At 40.9% G+C, this 21,418-nt stretch overlaps 1 protein-coding gene across 1 annotated transcript in view; it reads right to left on the reverse strand.

Annotated features, from left to right (window-relative positions):
- Nucleotides 1-21,418, reverse strand: part of Mecom (MDS1 and EVI1 complex locus) — a 548,190-nt gene that overhangs the window by 21,488 nt on the left and 505,284 nt on the right. The window contains exons 5-9 of the mRNA XM_032898551.1: nucleotides 19,958-20,174; nucleotides 13,966-14,113; nucleotides 12,521-12,674; nucleotides 6,770-8,126; nucleotides 4,375-4,462 (exon numbers count right to left, since the gene is read on the reverse strand). Of these exons, the coding sequence (XP_032754442.1) occupies nucleotides 4,375-4,462; nucleotides 6,770-8,126; nucleotides 12,521-12,674; nucleotides 13,966-14,113; nucleotides 19,958-20,174 (1,964 nt within the window). The remainder of the gene's footprint in view (nucleotides 1-4,374; nucleotides 4,463-6,769; nucleotides 8,127-12,520; nucleotides 12,675-13,965; nucleotides 14,114-19,957; nucleotides 20,175-21,418) is intronic.

Genomic DNA, 21,418 nt, shown 5'->3' on the forward strand with positions numbered 1-21,418 from the left:
ATCATTGAACCAAGCCTGGTTAGCAACCAGAATGACCATCACTCTAAGAAAGCTACCTACTCTGTGCTACAGAATCTGTCATCAGGCAAAGAATTCTTCCCTTTTTGCTCTTCACTACAAAACTACGGTCCCAACCTTCCCAGATTCTGTTTCCATTTCATTTAAGGTAATTTCTTGTCATAATCCAGACTTTGTATCTCTATCCTGTCAATAAGGAAAATACAGCATTTACTAAATGGGAATAATTAGATAATAAAAAAATAATTTTTTTGTTGACATTGTTGTTTGGAATCCCATGCTTGGTAGTAAGGGACTTCGGTTATTGGTCCTCAGAATACAAAAATATGGAGGAAGGAATAAAAAAGGTTCTAGCTATTTGTGACAATTATGGTCACAATCTTCAGGGAAAGCCTCCATGGCTGAGATGATTTTCCAAAGTTTATCACCTTGAAAATATCAGTTAGAAGAAACATTCCATACTTCCATGAGTTTGGTGACAACTAAGAGATGTACCAATAGGAAAGCAAAATAGAACATGAAAGGCAAAGGACGTGTGTGCGTTCCCCAGCGGTGTGTAAGTGACAACCTGGAATGTGTTATTTGATCCTCAGTTCCTCAAAATGTAGCAGAGGCATGGGCAGGCAATGTTAGCAAGTGAATAAAAAGGGAAAGTTTAGGTAAAAGGTCTCTGATATAGATGGGAAAACATCAGATCTATAAAAATCACGTGTGACAATAACCAAGTACAGTTATCAAAAGTGCAAGAAAATCAAACCATGGATCATAGCCACTTTGATGAGGTTATAATCATCAATGGTTTTTACTTCACTCCCAGTGATCTGTGACATGAATGGAAGACGCCCTGACCAGGAACTAGAGAGGTAGATAGTCTGTGGTATCACTCAGCAACACACTCTCTCTACCCTGTCTATTCGTGGCCATGCTTTCCTTTTCAAAATTAGAATTCAGTCTAAAGAACCATGGATAACCTTCAACTGTATATCTAGGGAAAGCATCACTCATTACTCCTATAGTCAACTAACTTCTTTATCTGATGAAGAGAAACAAAAGCTGGAGTCTTCCAATGGCCTCATAGCACAAATTGCTTCTTTAAGTACTGAGTGGGGAAACTTAGACTCTAAGGACTTAGCTCTTAATTTGGGCATATGTGAGCATAGATGTTCTAAATATGTTGACACGATTTAAAACATTATAATGATATAAGCAGTAAGATAGGCTAACAGACTTATAGTAAAATTCAATAAATAAGTATTGACTTATTCTCTTATTATTGTCTAAAGACTGAGTTGTGTGGAGGGATTGTGTTTAAAATAATATAAAACTTGGCTTCTCTTTGACCTTAGCCAAACTTGGCGTATGTCTTCACAGTTCTCTAAAGCAACTGAGAAAATGTGCCAATAGAAATCTAATCTTAGAATGTGATATTGTCTTTGTTGTGTGATAGCCTGCAAAACAGACAGTGAATGTCAGCAACTCCCACATGTGTTTCAATGAATTTTAAATGGGAAGAGCTGTTAAGTGGTCTTACCCAAGCATTCATTTAGCTGTTAATCATGTAAAGCCCTGATAGCAGGGGCTAGCCTTTCTGTGTTGACTTACAACATCTACACAGTAAGGCCATGCCAAGGGCACAATAACAACCTCTAAACAGCCCCAGGCATATGGCGACACCATGGCTCAGGAAGTAGAAGAGGACATGAGAGGCTTACTACAGTGACTTTATCCTCACCTTGGGAGACCTGTGCATCCATTTCTAAGGATCTCCATTAGGTCCTTTCAGAGCCCAGGCACAGTGTCAGATACACCCTCTGGGTAAGCCTGGCCATTTACAGTTACCCTATAAACCCAAGTGTTCTCCTATTAAACCTAAAGAACTAAACAATCTTCCTCAAAACTAAAGCACTTTTGCTAATTATAAATACTAAAAACACTTTGTGCCACAGTCACTCCTAATCCCAAACCCTTAGTTTTATTAGTTAAGGTTAGAGTAGAATTGAAAGAATACAAAACGAAGACAAACGCACAAACAAAACATTGGGGCATGAGCAAAGTTTTCTGAAAGAACAGACCTCTCCAAAGACAGTAAACCTGAAGGTAGAGCTGAGCTTCTCCTGTGTGTATCCCGGAATTCACCTAAGTATCACTCATTAAAACAGCAAGAACAGCACTTTAAACAGTGCTCCTCTGTAGTCTGGAAATAGCCTGTGAATTAGGCACCCTGAGTATCTACACCCTACATCGTTTCTTCCCTTCAAAGTCCCTGTGGTAGTCCCCACTGCCCATCACATATGATATTGGCATCATACAGAGACTGAATCCAGAATGGCAGGGATCCACTCTGATTTGTAGGACCTGGGACACACTAAGTACTGCAAATTAATTTTTGTTGTCATTCTTGGGGCCTAACAACAGCACGTAGCAACAGGCAGTCTACACACCAAAATGTGACACTGAGCGGGAAGGAAATACACTCCTCCTGTGCTGTCATGGCATGCCTAAGAGGGTCTACAGGAGGGGTCATCACTGTGCTGGGAGCAATGGGCACAAACCTTATCTGTTGTATTTGTTGTTACCTTTGAGGATATTAAAAATATAGCACATTCTTTAATATTATCTTATTAAATATACATAAATTTCACATTTATAACAGTCCTGTAGACATGTAATTATTGGTAAATGAGCTTAATTTTATTAAGGGACACAATTACCAAGACTGGCCATTGTTTTTTAGAGGCCCTGGGCACCTTGAAATCAGCACATTCAGAAAGATCACATAGATAAGAAAACTAATAGCCAGATAGAAGGATCTGCTCAAAGACTCTGAACTCTAGTCCTATTTCCTTCATTCTACCATGCCCTAGAGCACTCAGCCTTTTACTTTAATTTAGCAATTTTGCTTCATTGCTAGACTTTTTACATAATAAAAAATAGGCAAGCAATCTGATCACTATCATTAAATGTATATAATAATATAAACTCACATGTGCTTTTGCTTGTAATTAGAAAAGAAAATATCAAGAGAGTTGTATTTTCCATGCAATGTCTGAAACCTAGGGCATTTTGTTTTCAAGCTGATTAGGCTGTGAACCCTTGCAAGTGTTATTAGGCCAGTATAAATACCAAATATTTACTGATAAACATTCACTGCTTCAGCACGTGGCTCTTTCTGTGGAGAGGTTATGTAAACAGTATCAGTCTTTAAACTTCTTATATAAAATACATGGTGGAATGTTTCTGGAACCTTTGATACCTAAGCATATATTTTTTTGATTTAGATTAGAGTGAGAATTTTGGAAGAAAAATAAGTTTTTATATATATAACTAACCCAGATGTTTGGATTTCTGTTCGCCCACGTTTGTTTCAGTATTAGGGAAGACAATTGAAAAGCTAAGAGCATGAGAGAAAGGTAAGATTCCTATCCCAAGACAAATTAATGCATTTGCTACATAAATGGAAGAGATTTTCACTAGTGTATTTAAAGGACTATCATTTATGGCTTGGATATGCTACAATACAACAAATTTATGTACTAAATTGTCAGGTACTTTCTTAAAATCTTCAGTCTCTTTAAAGATCAGGACTTGCATCATTTAAACACAAATTACAACAAAATGAAATGTGAGCCTAAAAAAGCAGACTCCAGACATTGTCTTTTCTTTCAATATGACTCTCTAGCTGTGGATTAATATGTAAACCAGTCTTCAAAACAGAAAATTAAATGGGTGGTGACCCAGAGATGAAGCAGCAAGATAGCACTGTTCAGTGTGCCCCCTTTGCAAAGAGAAACTGTATGTCCTTTGATAAATGGGCCTGGATCCATTCAGTAAATAGCTCTGTGTATTGTGGTGAATTCTTGTGCAATTACAGACCTTTGCTGGAATGCCCAGTGGTGTCTAGATAAATTCCTTCACCCTCTACGGTAACAACTTGTCAGGTAGACTCATTTCCTGTTTTTATCTAAGCACTGAAAGGACAGGAGTGACCTTCATGAGGTTGGGACGAGTTGCAGTGTGACCCATATCTTTGCATCAGGAAACTTTAAACACAAAAGACAACTTCAATATTTATTTCCTTAGCTGAGTCTGATTTGCTCCCACATGCACTTTAGCTCAATGATTACTTAAGGCACCTAATAACTTAACACCCAAACTATGTTATTTTTACACATCTACCCGTGACTTTTTCTTTTAAAAAGCTAGGGTTTTAGTCCTGTTAGAATTTCCTGTGTTCTTCTACGGTAGCGTCACAGGAAATCCTAGTGTTCTTAAAAGTCTCTTTCAATCCATTGCACCTGCTTTTCAGGATCAACAAGTTAGTTTACAAGCTCGAAATCGCAAATCCAAAATACTTACTTGTGGGTGAAACAAGAATCCTGGAGAAGGTCTCAAGTATTTTTCTTTCAAAGCTTCAAGCGGATCAGTGAGCTTTCTTTTCTCTACTCTGAAAAGTTAAAATCAGATTTCAGAGAGTCAGTCTTGTATCTTAATCACAGAACAGTCGGTATCATCCAACTGGGCCAGTCAATGGAAGTTTTCTTTGGAACACACTTACAGGAAGGCCTCTTCTGGGAAAGGATACATTGGGCACTTCTATGTTCTCAAAGGGAGAGAGTCCACCTCATAATGGAAAAATCCCACTCAGTGACAAGGGTGGAAAAGGAATTGGTAACCTGCAGTCACTGAGTTAACTCTAGGACTCTCCTGATTCAGATGGAGCAAAGACATTAGATGAGCTGGAAATGGTTGGTGGAAACGAAGATGCCTTGATTAATTCATTTTCTAACAAAACCACACGCTCCTAAATACCCGCTCTAGTTATGATGAATCTGCCTACTGGGAACTCCCACATTAGCTTGGCACTGTCGCAGATATTCAAGCTGGGCTAAAGTATACACATTTATATGCAATATATGTGTGAGATAGATATATAAATATTCAAATAGTCTCTATCTCTCTTTCAAGGGAAGGCGGGAAGTAAGTTTGGGAAAGAAGGATAAACTTTAATATGGTTTGCACTCTATCCGCAGTTAGGCATCTAGAGAAGTGAAGTAAGACAGACTCATTTTTACCAGCCATGGGCAATTACCTTCTAAGAAACTTTAGGTAAGAACACATATAAACTATGATTGAAAGTCAGACTTAGGGAATACTTGGGAAATGAAAAAAAAAGGGGTTAGGAGCTAAAGGTCCACTTTGGCTGCCTGGGGAGTTTGAGGCCTGTGTCAAGAACAAATTTTACAAATGCCATTGAAGCCTAGTAGCCATGCATTCATGAAATTTTTTTCACACTGTATTTTACACGTATTATTTTGCTTACCGCAGTGGGCAATAAGAGGCCCACTTCATGAAGGAAGTTTTGGAGGCCGCAAGGCTAAGCTGCACCCGGGCTCTCTAAGGCTAGCTTGAGAGTTTTTCATGAGACTTTGCCTCTCATAAAATGGAAGGTCTGGAGCCTTAAACCTCTAGTCAGCAGACATGGCTGAAGAAGGTCAGAGGTGAGGACGAAGACACAACGGATATTTCATGTTTCGGTGTTGAAACATGAAACTAGTAGCACAAGGACATTTTGGACTGTCTTCTTTTTCCCCAGATATGGCCTTGTTACCTAGTCTAAGGCTAGCCTCAAACTTGTGATGTTCCTGCCTCAGCCTCCCGACTGTGAGGATTACAGGCCTGTGTTTCCAAGTCCTTTGTACCGGGTTCTTCTGTTTCCCTTGTTGACATGGGGATGGCCTTTTGCATACTAGCAAACTTTAGAAGAGGACACTGACAAGGACTTTCGGTTCTATGACTGACTAAACTAGAGGCTATCCATCAGTGTTACTGAATGAAAGAGCAGCACCAAATCTCTAACTAGGCACACTATGAAAATGATCCTATCATAAATAGGTTCAGTTAAAAAGTCTACATGTTCCACAACATCTTGAGACTATTCAGAATTTGAATTAGGAAGTAAATTGAAAAGTCCTATAATCTGTAAAAGGCATAATAAATATGATAGTTAAAGAAAATTAAAATTAAAAAACCAAATAGTAAAAACTATTTTGGTGGTGATTGTTACAGTATAGTATGTAAAACACATTCTACTAAACATATATGATTTACCTGTAGAATGCTTACACATACTAAAGGAAACTAGATAATGGTGTGATTCGATAGACTTATTTTGAGCAATTTACTCATTCGAAATAGAATGTCATTTTGTGATTAATATTTCACGTACTTGGAGTTCTAAGAGATTCCCTTAGAGAATGCATGTAGTATTTATACCAACACATACCAGTGGGTTAACAAAGAGAAGACTGGCTGTTCTAGGTCTGTGTCGTTCTAAATAAGTAACCCATTTACATGCTCACGAATATCTGTGCTAATCCTTCAGGGGCCTCATTCTTATGCCATTTGACAACTTGCTTTCAAGGTGACTTTCTCATATTTTCCACTCCCCGACAAAGTTTAAAAACAAGTGTATTGTTGAAATAGTAATAATAAAAAAAAATTATCTTGTGGGCCTATTCCAAAACCTCAATTCTAGAAACATCCAAAAGTAAGTCCAAACTCAATCTGTCAGTTTCTAAACTTAAAGTATTTCATTGGATTAAACCTCATCCACTGTTCAACAACAACAACAACAACAACAACAACAACAGGTGATCTGGGAGGTCATAGGGCATCTGGGATGACGTAGCATACAACCCGTGTTTCACATATCCGTCTCGCCTCGTCCACTGTCTCTTCCCACCGCCCTTACCTATAAATGGGATCCATGAAGAAGGGAGTGGGTCTGGCATGCTGCAAGGAGCCATCTGAAGATGGCCTTGTTTCCATGTTGCTTCCTTTCTTTTCCCCAAACACATGGTTTTTTCGAGGCTCAGTCAACTTTGTCCCACTGGCTCTACTCCTACTGCCCATACTTAGATCCAGGGGCTGGTCTTGGCTTGTGGCGGGTGTCGCTGGAAGCTTTGAGGAGCCTGAAGTCAAGGGCTTCTCATCCTTTCTCTTAGTGGTGAGGTCAAAAGGGGACTCAGAGCTTCCCTTCTGCAGTTTCTTTACTTCACTTGGTGACTGGGGCTCCATTTTCAAAGGTAACGACCTCAAGTCTCTATCAGGAAATGGGTACATTGATTGAGAGAATGCTGGAAAAAACGGGAGGGGAAACATGGAAGGGTAAGGTAACGCTCCGACTTTTTTGTCTTGCAGCCCCACCAGTCCTGTGGAACCAAAGTATTTTTCAGCAATAGACGCAATAGCCTTTATAGAATCATTCACAGCTCCTGACACCGCAGTCTGCTCCTCTACAGATGCTGAGAAAACGGAATGATTGCTGTATTCTTTCTTATTATTTATTGAAGCCAGATTCTGCAGAGGGCTTACTTTGTCTTTGAACATTTTACCATTTTCTTTACATTTCTCTTTATCACTTTCAAGGTCACTTTCCAGATCAGAGCCCGAGGTTGTTTCCAGATCACTGCCACTTGGCGTACTGACATCATCAAGGTCACTACTCTCTGACTGGTCACTGATTTTCTCAAGGGGCCTCTCTTCAGAGGACCTCTCGGGCAGCAGTTCCACTGGCTTATTGTCCCCTACAGGTGGGTGTTTAGATAGTGCCTTCAAAATATCCTGGGTGGCTGGCAGTATCTGAGGATGTGTCAAGAGGGGACTTTGACATTTGTTTGACTGTTCGGTACTTGATAGTCCTTTAACAGGAGAGCTAGCGGGTATCAAAGGAGGCCTGTGGTACAAGCCCGAAGGAAACAGACCAGGAAAGCTCAAGGAAAATCCCGGAGCTGTTGGAAAGGTAAGACCAGCAGGATGCCTATTGGTGCCAAAATAGTCAACCAGGCCCGGGTTGGCGTGGCCCATATTAACCATGGACGTTTTATCCATAGCTGGGGTTCCAGGAAGTGAAATGCCTTGGCCAAAAAATCCACCTGCCGCAAAATGGTTCTTGCCCTCACAAAACCTCCTGTGTTTATTTAAGGAAGACGTAGTGCTGAACATTTGTCCACAGTCTTTGCACTTGATTTGGGTTCTGCAATCAGCATGCATGCGCTTATGACGACAAAGGTTTGAAAACTGAGTATAGGATTTATGGCAGACCTCACCTGTGTGCAAACAACAAAAAAGAGTCTCAGGCTTTATGACAATTGCTTCTGGAGTCAGCAAGCATCACAAGTGGTTTTACCCAGAATAGTTTCCATTAGGAAGCCAGGAAGAGAAGTTGGGAGTCAGCGATCTCGCGGCTCAGAACACAGAAAACACCATTTTCCTGGATTCCAAAGCAAGGCATCCAACCTGACAAACGTCTGTGAAGCAGCACAAATACTTCACACAGAGGATGTAAATATCTTCCCACCTCCCACCCCGCTGCCCAGTACTTTTTCATAATATTTGTGTGTTTAAATATTTATGGAAAAGACACAGTCCAGAATGCCTTGCTTCTCCCACCTGATTCCTAACGCTAGACAGAGTCTGGAAAATCAAAGATACGTTGAGCACAAACACTTCAGAGCATTTAAAACATTCTGCACTGGGTGCGCCAAGACAGAGTAAACAGGCTTCCCCGCATCTGCGCTCTTCCCCTTCATCCCCTCTCCCCGTGGGGAGGGGCCGGAGCCGTTCTCCCATTTCACCGGTATTATATCATGCACTCTCATCGTTCACACATCAAAGCCACACAACAATGCGCATTGTGTATTGGGAGACCCTTTTAACAATCATTTTCATGATTTGAGAAAGACTGACATAATTTACAATGGCTCTATTTTAAGCCCGCGGAGGAAGCTAAATTGAATGTGGCCCATCCTGCATTGCTGGTTCCCATGAACTATGAGCACGTCCTCTGACTTCCTCTCACACCAATGGCTAGGGTAACCTTCCTGCAGACGAAACCCCCATCCTTGGGAAACATGCTCACTTCTTGCTGTATCTTCCTCAGTTATCTCGGGGCTTGACTTCTGTGTGTGTCAGCCGAGTATGGGAAGCAGAGGGGAGGGCAGGGACAACTCTGATCCAAAAGGGTCAGGCAGCCAGTGTGGTCCTGCGCTATCCCTTTAACTAAGAACTTTGTCAATAAAGAAGCACGCCCCCTTCTCACAAATGTGCCAAGATTTCTAAGCATATTTTAAGGCCAAACTTTGCAACCCCTCACCCTTTCAAGTAAGACTTTACTCAATTTGAGTCTTACAGGATTATAAGATCAAATTGCTAGGCATCATTTAAAAAAAGGAAAAAAAAACTTTTCTGGGGATGAATTACTTTATGTGTGAGCTTACGTTAATGCTTCTGTGCATGTTTTATACGTGTGGAAATACGATATCTTTTTGCTGGTAATTGTTGAAACAAATTGATTTCAAGAAAATAAACATAAAATTTGACAGTTACTGCTTTTCCAGTGATCGCTGACTGTAGGTGCAGAACGCTTGAGTCAAAAACTTACAATGAAAACATCTCTTTAGACAATTCATGCAAAGACAATTTTATAGAAGTCAGTCAAGTAAAACTCACTGGAAATTTGTCCTCCCCCCTCCACAAACAGGAAGTGCTAAGCAATTGCTTTTTTTTTAGGCTGATAAAGACTGGACAGTATTTCTGCACATCAGTGTGCCTGTGAATATGAACAAAATCTTTGCCACACTTCAGGGATTGTTGTGAGGATTTTAGTAAGAAGAGAGGGTGGTTTGTTTGTTTGGTTGGTTTTTTTTCTGGTTGTTTTGTTTTTTAAGATTTCTACCAGAGTACATTCTTCAGTCTATTCTGACAGCATTTAAACAGGCTCTATCTATACATGTTCTATTTATATTACTTGATACACTAAATAAAATCACCGTGGAGGTGGATAGCAGATTTCCACATGACTATATTATATTGATTCATTTATGGCCAATTCCAAGAAACTATCAAGTCATTTATTATTAGACTTATAAAAGGACACTCTTCTTAGAAGTATCTATCCTTTGGGACTAAATACTATGAGAAAATGCCTTAATGGGTGGTTAACCAAGTGCAAATGCAGGAGTTGCAATGTTTTGGAAATAAACTGCTACTGTTGCCTCTTCTGTCACGTAGCAGGATGGCTTTACGAAAATCCACAGCGTCTATGTCGGAATAACAGATGATGTTCTTGACTTGTCTGGTTGCACCTTTTGTTACAGGGCAAGTAGAGTCTGTGCCTGGTCTCAAAAATGTTGAATCTGCGATGTTTCCTTGATCAGGAGCTTAGTTTACCACCCTGGAAGGCTTGATCTAAGGCATCAATAACTGGGCTCCAGGTCAATGGTTCAATTGACGTTGAAGTCTATACTCCAGCGTAATTTTTCTCAGTAACAAGGAATTAGCCTGCAGTTAACAATGCATCTTTCTCCCTTGTAAACAAGTTAAGAAGTATTTTGAATATTTTCTGTCTATTAGAGCATGTGGTTTCTATTTCGGAAGGCTGGAGATTGCTGTAAAGGCGATGAGTAATTACCTTAGCGCTAGAGACCTTGTGCTCACTGTAATAAGAGACAGTTGTCATAAACACACCAGCGGGGGCAGATCATGGTGTGTGGCCTTTGAAAGAGAAGCAGATAGCAGCCATAGGTGGACCTCCCCCCTTTCGGGCTCATGGCAACTCCTATCCTTAAACCCCTTTGTTCTGAAATTGCACGGCTATTACTTGTAATTGCGCTACGGTTCACTGTCAGATTTCATATTTGAAGAAAGTCATCTGTTATTTAAATTTACCAATAATTGCCGAGAAGGCATTCAAGCCAAATAATGAAGGACACTCTGAGATGTGAGTGGGACTGTTTCCTTTAACAGGATTCCTGGGTCGAATGTGCAGACGCAAGAGCTAGGCAATAGAACCTGTGCTTTCTTGTATGAAATGGATGATCAGAGTTTCCTGGGACCTATTCTGCTCTTCTCCTCAACGCGTAAATCTTGCCTGGTGAGCCTGAAGTAAACTAATACAGAAAGCCTACAGCACTTCCGAACAGTTTTGCAAGGAAAGGTAGCCTAGAGTCATGGATGCTCACTTTCTCTTTTTTCCTTTTCTTCCTTAAGACAAAAAAAAAAAAATCTAAACCTCCTATTGTATACTTAATTTCCCATGCTTCCTACAGTTTCCCCAGGGAGATCAGGGCACCATTTGTTTATCTGCTGGTCGTCTTCACTCCACCCAGGAACAGACATCTAAGCCAAGCAGACTCTCTTGTACCCTGGAGAAGGAAAGACAAGTACTTCTGGCTCTTGGAAGCACAAAAGAAGGCTGTGTCAAGGCAAAGAACAGTCTAGTTAGTCTCTGGCAGCTCCATATTGGCATGGAAACCTAGATGGCTTGCCAACAGGTCCTGTAGTAATATGGTACCTCAGATACCTACTGCAAGCATTGGTGCTTGTCCAAATAAATAAACAAACAAACAAACGGGGTGGGGGAGGCTGGTTTTCATGGAGTTCCCAAAGCAGAAACTCAGAGGTGTTGCCGGGTGCCGGTAATGAGTCAAAGAATCCCACCCATATCTGGATCCAAAATCAGTTTAGAATTTGGTAGCACAGCTCACTTTGTCCCTGTGTTTACACAGCCACACAGCTCCAGAACAAAGGCCTCCAGAGCTGCTGCCTCGATGAGGTAAGAACAAATGGTTTAGCTTCTGTATTACGGCAGCACAACCCGGAAACAGACCCGCGCTGGTGAACAAAAGACCGTGAGCTGAGCTCTCCTTGTCCTGAAGTGTGTTATTAAAGCGCTGGGTCCGGGAGTGTGCCAAGTAGGTGGGCAAAGGGGATGATGTCCCCTGAAAGCATGGAGCTTGTAAATCTGCTGGAGTGCAGTGGGGTGGGAGAGGGAGCCTGTCCCGCATCAAAGGGAAAATACTTCTCTCTTTCGAATGGCTCGAACTACAGATCTGCATTGTAAACAGCAGACAGCGAAGGAGGAAAGAACCTCTTGCCCCCTCCACACACACACACACACACACACACACACACACACACACACACACACACTGCAACCCCTCCAGAACACACTCCAGCATTTTACCCTCTCAGTCATACACTCCAATCCACACACAGCAACATAAACCTTCTTGCCAGGTGGGGCTCTCCCAGCTCCTAGTGACCCAGCACAGGTTTGTAACCACGTCATCTTGCTTAGTGATATCTGCATTTTGGCTGTTTTACAGAGCCATGAACCTTTACAGTGTGAGACAAATCTGGTTGTCTTCATTAAATCCTACGACCTAGGATTAGTTAACATTATTAAACAACTCTATTCTTTACCCGATACTGATTTCACCTAAAAGAAAACACCCCAAGGATTATACACAAAATGCCCCGGATCTGCTTATAAAATATTTTCTTATAACATTAAATCGCCCTTCTATTTTTGGTCCATTAAAAAAGCTAGGAGACCAACTCCTCCCACCAGCAATGGCCTCGTGTGGCCATGCTGTTAAGCAGAGAGCATTCTGAAGGACAGACAGATGCAGGAAGACAGCTGGGGTGTTTTAAAACTTACAGATAAAGGGCTTCACACTGCTGTGGATGTGCTTGTGTTGTTTGAGGCCTGACGAAGTGGCAAATGTTTTACCACACTCCGGGCAAGCATGAGCCCGGGCACCAACATGCTGAGATCGAATGTGTCGCTGAAGGTTGCTAGGGTCCGTGAAAACCTGCTAGGAAATGAGTACTGATTAATCCAGAAACTTCACTCACAGATACAAGAAAGAAGACCAGTGATGGCCCGAGGAGGAATTTTCTCTCTCTTGCCTTTTTTTAGGTTTTATCAAAGACTACATGAAAGCTGTATTTCTAAAGTGCAAGAAACTCCTTCAAGGGAGAAACCAGAAATGATTCATTTTTCTGCATTCATCCCGGGGTAGCCATTAGCATCTGTTATTAGGCTACACAAGGAATGGCACTGTGGGGCCATAGTCAAGGCCTTTGCAGAAACTAGGGCCAAAGACTAAATTCAGTCCTCGCTATCATTAAAAGTGCCCTTTAAAAGAAAGGCACATTGCACACAGGATCTGGAAGGTTTTGATGGAAGCACCCCAAGTCACTTTAAATAATTTCCTTCAGAGGTTAAACTCAGTGTTTCCAGCAACCGGGAGTTTTCCTACGAACATTTCACTAAATAAAAATAGGAGAGACCCAGTAACATATCCAGGAATGATCCTTCAATCCTTCAAGACTCCATCAATGTTCCTACTGCCATAAGAAAAGCTGTGGAAATAGAAAGCAACCATTCCCAGACTTCTCTGTGATTATTGTGAGAAGGAGGGAAGGAAGGAAGAGAGAGAGAGAGAGAGAGAGAGAGAGAGAGAGAGAGAGAGAGAGAGAGAGAAACAAAAGAAAGAAAACAAAAACAAAATAAAACCATGCAAGTTGTGAATTAGCTTTGCTGCAGCCCACTCTGTGGCCCACTAGGAGATCCTGACATTTCCTCCCAGGGTTGTACAGCACTGGCCACAGAGACAAATGCCCTGTGCTGCTCAGTGTGTACCAAGTTATGATTTACGAGAAGGATTAGGTGGAAAAATCTGAAAAGTTGGAGGCTCCCATTTTTTGTGAATAAGCCTTCAGAAGCTTTATGTGACTTTCCTCACAAATTACTATTAAAAGAAGTTAAGTCGCATGTGGGATACAATTTTCATTCCCCACAAGGTTATATAAAACAACCACGCACTTGTAAGTCAGCAGAGGAACTGGGATTTTACCAAGGATGTCTGACACCTAGTTCTGTAACTCACCATTAAGCCTCACTTCCTCCCTTCCAGAAATAAAAGAATACTCACTAAGTGTTCCTATGCCCTGTGCTAATGCCTTCCAGCATGCGACACTCGGCCTCCTTCTCTGAGGGTATTTATAGTTCTCGCTTTCAAGGCTTGTCTCAGAGTGCAGCAAGTGGAGGATTAAGAGAGAAGGATAGAGAGAGGCCAGTAGCCTACAAATTCACTGTACCTTGGCACAGTTTTCACACTCATAGTGCTTTCCACTGTCATGTGACATCTGGTGGCGAATTAAATTGGACTTCCAGTTAAATGCCTTGGGGCACTGATCACACTTGTATTCCCTCTCCTCAGTGTGTGACAACATGTGCTTCTCCAAGCTGTCAAGAGAACAATTGATTTAATAAGGCAGGGTGACAAGAAATATGATCATAAACAGAATCCCATTTTATTACTAATCCAATGGACAAGGAAAGAGTTGAGAGAGAAAGAAGCTGAAGTTGGAAGGAAGAAAGAGAAGAAATGGTCTTTGGTGGATAGAAGTACATGTTATGTTTCCTAGACTATGTCCCACCATTACAGAGATATACCCTGCTTCGAATAAATCTGACACAGCTATCAGGGATTGTCTGGTAGTTTGGAATTATGAGAGCAAGAGTTATCTATTAAGATGTGTGGTAAAGTCTTAATATCGACATTGATCGCTGTTATTTACTTCGTTCAAATATAAAACATGTTAATAAAATGCTTGAGGACAAAAGGTAGGCATTCTCTCTACTATATGTAGACTCTACATTGGAAGTATTTGTATTTCTAATCCTAGGGGAAAGAGAAGTAACACTATGGCCCTGGGTCAATGTGTGGATAGATACGTGAGGATGCACGTGTACAGAGGACAGATGCTGACAATGACCACTGCAATAGTGGTAACGATGAAGAAGATGAGTAGAATATAAATAATAGATAGATAGATAGATAGATAGATAGATAGATAGATAGATAGATAGATAGGCAGGCAGGCATATAATAAATGAAGGATGGATAGATAAGAGAAAGATGGATGCTAGATGGATGAATAAACAGATAAGAAGGGGTGATAAATGGAGGTTACATACATACAATACATACATAGAAAGACAGTTATGATAGAGGATGGATGGATGGATAGATAGATAGACAGACAGACAGATAGATGGAGGATGGATAGATATGACAGATATATCAATAGATAGAGGATAGATAACTCATGAACTATAAAGAATAGCATACACAATTTAAAGTGATTTAGCACTAAAACTCCTAATGGGAGAAAAACATGATTAGAACACCCTCATAAGATAGTTTATCTGTGTTTTAAGTTTTAGAAAGGTTTTCTTCTTTTTTTGAGACTTTGGCTTTCTTCTCTATGTTGGTACATGAATCTGCATTCGTTTAATGGAAAGAGCACACAGACAATGATCTGTCGCTGCAGTTGAAAGCCACCTGCAGCAATTTCGTTCACTGGCCGCCACGTTGTCCTCGCGAGGCATACTGGTACACTGGGCTTACCTACTGTAGCCAGAGCCCCTGAGAGCCTTTGCGCATTTCCAATCTGATAAAGCACACGGGCTAGGTTCTGAACATTTTGTTATGGCAGAGAGCAAGAAAAGGGCAGATGATCTCAGAAGAAATTAGGATGCCAATTTGAAAGGAGCTCACTGTACAGAGGTCGTTCATGCTAAGCACCAATAACAGTGACAAAATTCTTTAACAAGAAGACTATTTTAAAAATGCGCAAACAGAACCTCTTATAGGATGTTTACTGTGGAACCGGAACTTAAGGGGAAAATGCACAAACACGCCATGCTTTCCCTGTGATGTAAATTCTATTTTTAGGGAGACAAAACAGACAATAAGGAATAGTGGTTTTTTTCTAGATAAAATGAATTCATCCTTATAATAAATGCTGAAAGGATGAGGAAACAAGAATTCTCCACATGCCCTGAATGAATTAATGAATTTGGGCAATGTATTGCCTTCTTCCTGATATAAAAAAGTGATAATATCCATTTTGTTAAACCATTGAATCTAAAGCCCAGTTAAGGCTTAAAATGCAACAATGCCTTTGTGGAGAAAAGAAGGAAAGAAGAAAGGCGTTAGACACCACCAAGGACATATAAACGACAACATTTGAAAGGGAAAAAAGTACTGAGACTAATGGCTGGAGAGAGAGAGAGCCAGAGAGTAAGAATCTGACAAGAGGAGCACTCAGTAGATTAAAGTAGACATAACTCTGACAATCAATTGTCGTACATGGACCTCCTGTTTATAACACTCCTAAAAGCCCTAACTATTAGCATTTAAACTCTGACCCAGTAATGCCAGTCTTGTTATTTTTAAAGGGCTCTGCTGAAACAACATATTAAGAGTCTTTACTTTCTACAGACACACGTAGATTTAGATAGCACAAATTAAAAAACAACCAAACAAACAAGACCCCCACAAAATAATGTTCAGCATTTGTTTCAAATACTCCAAAATAGAGAGAACTAAGACAACACTGGCCCTCTGTGGTAACTGAGGGTGCTGAGCACAGGGGTGTTTTTAAATCCACCTTTCTCTCTGATTTGTGCCGACTTGAAGCATTCCACAATTAAAAGCTACTAAAACTGCCAAGTGTGCGTGCTCAATTCTCTGTCTCCTTTTTCTGTGAGATCAATACTCTGTGTTTGAATATCAATGAAGACCAGCACTAAGGAAACGTTCCTCAGCATGGAATTGGTAAGTGAGTAAACATTGCTCTCATATCTTGGTAAGTTAAAAATACCTTTGCCACACTTATTTTCTCCATCATTTCCTTCCCAGTCCTATTGACATCTGAACTTATTTTGGGGACCCCGTGAGTCAATCCAGTTGCCAATGCCAACAGAACACGGGAGGGTGGAGTTAAAAGGAAGACCTAGTCTTTATCTATAATACGTAATATGTATTGGTTAATGTGGCCCATATCTATACAGCCACCAAAACTAGATAAGATTGATGAAGCTAAAAAATGCATGCTGAAAGGGACTGGATATAGATTTCTCCTGAGAGACACATCCAGAGCACATCTAAAAAAGAGGTGAATGCTAGCAGCAAACCACTGAACTGAGAACAGGACCCCCTTGGGGGGAATTAGAGGAAGGATTGAAAGAGTTGAAGGAACTTGCAACCCCATAAAAACACAGTGGCAGTGTGGCAAAAATAAATACTTTGATCTACATTCATCAAAATATGTTCAAAATTTGCATGAGAAAAAATAAAATTTCAAATATCTAAATAAAAGAAAGAAACTGAAATGCTAGTGAATGCGTTAGAAGAGGTATAGTAACTGTGGGGAGTCAGGGGCATCCTTAGAAACCTCTGGAGTGACTGAGATTTCATTACTGTCAGCAGCCAAGGAGGGAGTCGGTATCCTAGTATGTGTATGTGAAATCCTGACCCCTGTATCCAAGTGGTAGGAGGTTGCCATGAGCTCTGAGTATCCTTCTCTCTCCAACTACAAGGACGAGGCCTAGTCCCAAGAGTGTGTTGTGAGCATGTAGCACGGAGTAGGGAAAGACAAAGAAAGGGAACATTTCCTTATTTCTCCTGTGCAGTGTAAGGTCCATATTGTTCCGTGGGGTTAGCACTGTATCACTGTCAAAACAAAACGACAACAAACAAACAAAACAACAGGGTGTGGGGGTGGACCATGTAGATAACTCAGTCAGTAAAGTATAAACATGAAGAGCGAAACCCACGTAAAAAGGTTGACATGGTGGCACGCACTTGTAATCCAAGAAGAGAAGTTAAGGACAAGAAGATCCCTAGGTAGGCTCAGTGACCTCAGCCAATCTAGCCCATTTGGTAAGCTTCAGGCCACAGAGAAACCCTGTCTCAGAATAAAAAAGAAAAATACAGGTGGACAGCATCCAAGGAATGATAGTCAAGGCTGTCTTCGATCCTCCTCATTCACATGCCTGTATGTATGCATATACATATAGCTATGCGTACATGTGCATATGCATATACACACATACATACACATAAATGAATAAATGAATAAATAAATAAATAAATTCAGTACAAGAATTTTAGAGATTTTAGATGGGTAATGTGGAAAGAAGATTGTATCACATTAAAGATGGAACTGTCTTCTCTTGACAATATCAGCAGCAACGGCAGCATTCGATGAGGAGGGAGATACCCAAAAGTATGAACCAGGATAAGGCTATAGCATAGGATCCATGAGTACCCTCAACACTTGGAGGAATGGTACCTAACTGCTTGATGATAGGCTCTACTCATCTGGTTGGGCTTCCAAATGACAAATGTGGAGGGTTCTGTACTGGGGTCCACCCAGTGATTAACTTAGAGTTACCTTCAGCATAAAGTGGAGCTTCCTGGGGCTCTGGCCTGTGGTTGAATAGATCCAGAAGGTTCTTCCTAAAAACTGTTGCTATCCACTTCCCAAAGGAAATGAGAATTTATTTATTTTTTGCACAGTAATATTATCCATTGTTCTTGTAAAAAAATCAAAGTGAAATAATTCATTTCTGACACTAGAGATAATATTTTTTTGGGTGTGGATTTTGTCTTCTTACTGGCATTTTCTGGTTTCATTTTATTTTTTATAATATAGGGGCATGATTATATTTAAAAGCATTATATAATTTTTACTATAAATTTACGTTTTACTCGACTTATAGGGAATTTTTTAAATCATGCTCTTTATAGATTTACATGTATGAGTGTAAAGGGTGCTAGGGAAACCCTCTTACTTCCCATTTTCCTTTCTCATTGGGAACTAACTCGGGCCTGAATTTTCAAAGCTGAGATGTATCATGGGACTCAGTGTCAACAAGGAAATGGTTACACTTCAATGTCTCTTAGTCATTCGTGCCTTCAACTCAGTGACATTTGCATGAAATCCTTTCCTCACACAGATCCAGGAGAAGAAAGAGAAGGCAGAGCAGCAAGAGGAGGTAAAGAGGAAGAGGAGAGGCATCCAAGAAGGGGAAGGAAAGGCAAGGGTGAGGTGGCATGGGTGCTGTGTCTAGAACCCACTCAGCCTTCACACTCTTGAACAAGTTCATTTGATACACCAGCTAGCAGCTCTGTGGAAACACAACGTGATCGTTCACTCGAAAGCCTAATTAATGTGTTCCAAAGACCATTTCCAGGTCGAAAAAAATAAAAAGTAATGAATGTAATTACTGAAACCCTAGCCATTAGGTAGAAATAAACAAAAAGGAAACCTCTTAGCACCTCTGAACATAAAGTTGCATTTCATAGCATTAATTATGGACAGTTTTCCAAGGGGAGGTTCCAGTGTTGTTGTTCCCTTTAGTCAAATAAAAAGCATTCTTGAATTACATTCAAAGGGCTATGCAAAGCGAAGACACTGCTGAGACCTGGTGTTCATTCTCTTAAATATTAAGGCATTGCTTCGTTTAGATTTCTACACTGATATTCTTCCCTTTAGAAAATGCTACACTGGGAAACACTAAACTGGTTCTCTTATGGATACGCAATTTAATGGATAATTTTAATTAAATCTGTGACCTATATGGATCTGTCAAAAGTTACCTCTGAAGATGAGCCTGAGATCTAGAATTCCAGTCCTTTAAATGAGATAGAGGTACCTTTACTATTTAAATGAGAAAGAGGTACCCTTACTATTTAAATGAGATAGAGGTACCCTTACTATTTAAATGAGATAGAGCTAGCCTTACTATTTAAATGAGATAGAGCTAGCCTTACTAATCTTGACATATCACTACTTATTTTTTCCTCTCACTGTTCACAATAATCCTGCTTAAATCTTAACATCTATAGACTAGGAAGATAGCTCAATGGTAGAACACTTGTCTAACACAGCCAAGGCTCTGGTATGATCCCTAGGTTTAGGAAGAAAATGAGGAGGGGAAGGGAGGGGAGAAAAAGGGAGAGAGAGGCAGAGAAGGGAAGGGGAGGGAAAGGAAGGCAACGAAAGAGAAAGGATGGGGAGGGAGGGGAAGGGAAGGAATATTTTCTGATTGACAAAAATGATCCATGTCCACTGTAAGTATCTTAAGAACAAGAAGTTTTAAGGGAACAAAGATTCCTGAACATGCCACCAGCAGGTCTGGTCAGTTGTTCTGAAACTCCGGTCTTCCCCAGAGCAAACTTCTCCAGCGTAACTTTGCTGCAGAGCAAGCACCCATGTCCAGTATGTCTCTAACCTTTGTAGATCGGGGAAAACTCGGTCACATTCCTTACAGTCCTGGTTGCCATGGATCTCTCGGAGATCACTCTCACTCTCCAGGTTTTGTTGCAAGTCCTCCTCCACCATGGAGAAGGCCGAGTGAGGTGTGCTGCATGGGAACTTCTGGTGATCGGCCAGCTCAGCCTTGGATTCAAAGAGCTGGTCACAGTCCTCACAGCGGTGCTGCCGTTCTTCTGCAGAGACAGTGTAAGTATTAGCAAGTATTATTAGCTAGCACTGTGGGATCCTGAATTCACCATCACCATAAGCAGCCGACTTAATGAGTTACACAAAACATAATCCACAGTTTGCTTTGGAGAGAGAGAGAGAGAGAGAGAGAGAGTGTGTGTGTGTGTGTGTGTGTGTGTGTGTGTGTGTGTGTGTGCGCGTGCGCCTGTTTATATGTATTTGTGAGAGACAGACAGTCAGACAGACATCTGCATGGACTTACACATACACAGGGCATAAGTGGAGGTTGCTATTATGTGTCTTCCTCTATTTCTCCTCACTGTATTTTTCTGAAACAGGGTCTCTCACTGACCCTAGACTCACCCTTTTGACACCCTGGGGATACTCCTGGCTCTGCCCCTCCTTCTGATGGGGCTACAGAAATGCACAGCCCGCGCTTGGTTCTAGATAGATGCTAAGGATTTGGACTCAGGTCGTCAGGCTTGGACAGCAAACACTTTACCCGCTGAGCCATTTCTAACACTGAAAGTTCTGACCTCCATGTCTCCAAATCAAGTTAATGTGGAAATTAAAAATAATAATATATGTAAAGAATCCCATAAAATGTCCGGAAAAATAATGCATTTACTGAGGCTGCCATGTAATCTCCTCCTCAAATCAAACTCAACACATAAATCTTTGTAGGTTCTAGGGATAACGGAAGTAGTAATTACCTTTTCCTGATCATAATCTCAAGCCAGCACAGCAGTTATTTATATTCCTTCACACTTAAGTGCAAGAAAAATAGGTCTAAGTTTTACCCAGTTCTTCAAGTGACAGGACTAAGGCTTAGAGCAACTAAGTAGTCACTTACGGACCCAAAAGACAAGTGGCTGGGTCAGAACTCAAACTCCCTGCTTTCCTCTAAGCCAAAGGCAGGGACACAGAGGCCCTGTCTGAGCCACAACCATGTCCATCATTGTTAGTCACCCGTCAATTACCCCAAAGGGAGCACGAGATGTCTCCAGAACCCTTTGAGGCTAATTTATATTTCTCAGGGGCCGGTGATAATTGGCATGGCTTTGTTAAATAGCCAACATGAATTTACACCTTAAATCAGTAGAGTAAATAGGCAGTAATAGTTGGAAATACAATGTGCTTTATGAAGTTAATCACAAAGAGCACTGTTCCTGCTCTTTCTACTCCATGGCTGAGAGCCCACACAAAAGTCCACAGGTATGACCCCAGAGGTATTGTGTATGGCTCGTGA

The sequence above is a fragment of the Rattus rattus genome, chromosome 3 (genome assembly GCF_011064425.1).
Source record: "Rattus rattus isolate New Zealand chromosome 3, Rrattus_CSIRO_v1, whole genome shotgun sequence".
Classification (NCBI taxonomy): Eukaryota; Metazoa; Chordata; class Mammalia; order Rodentia; family Muridae; genus Rattus; species Rattus rattus.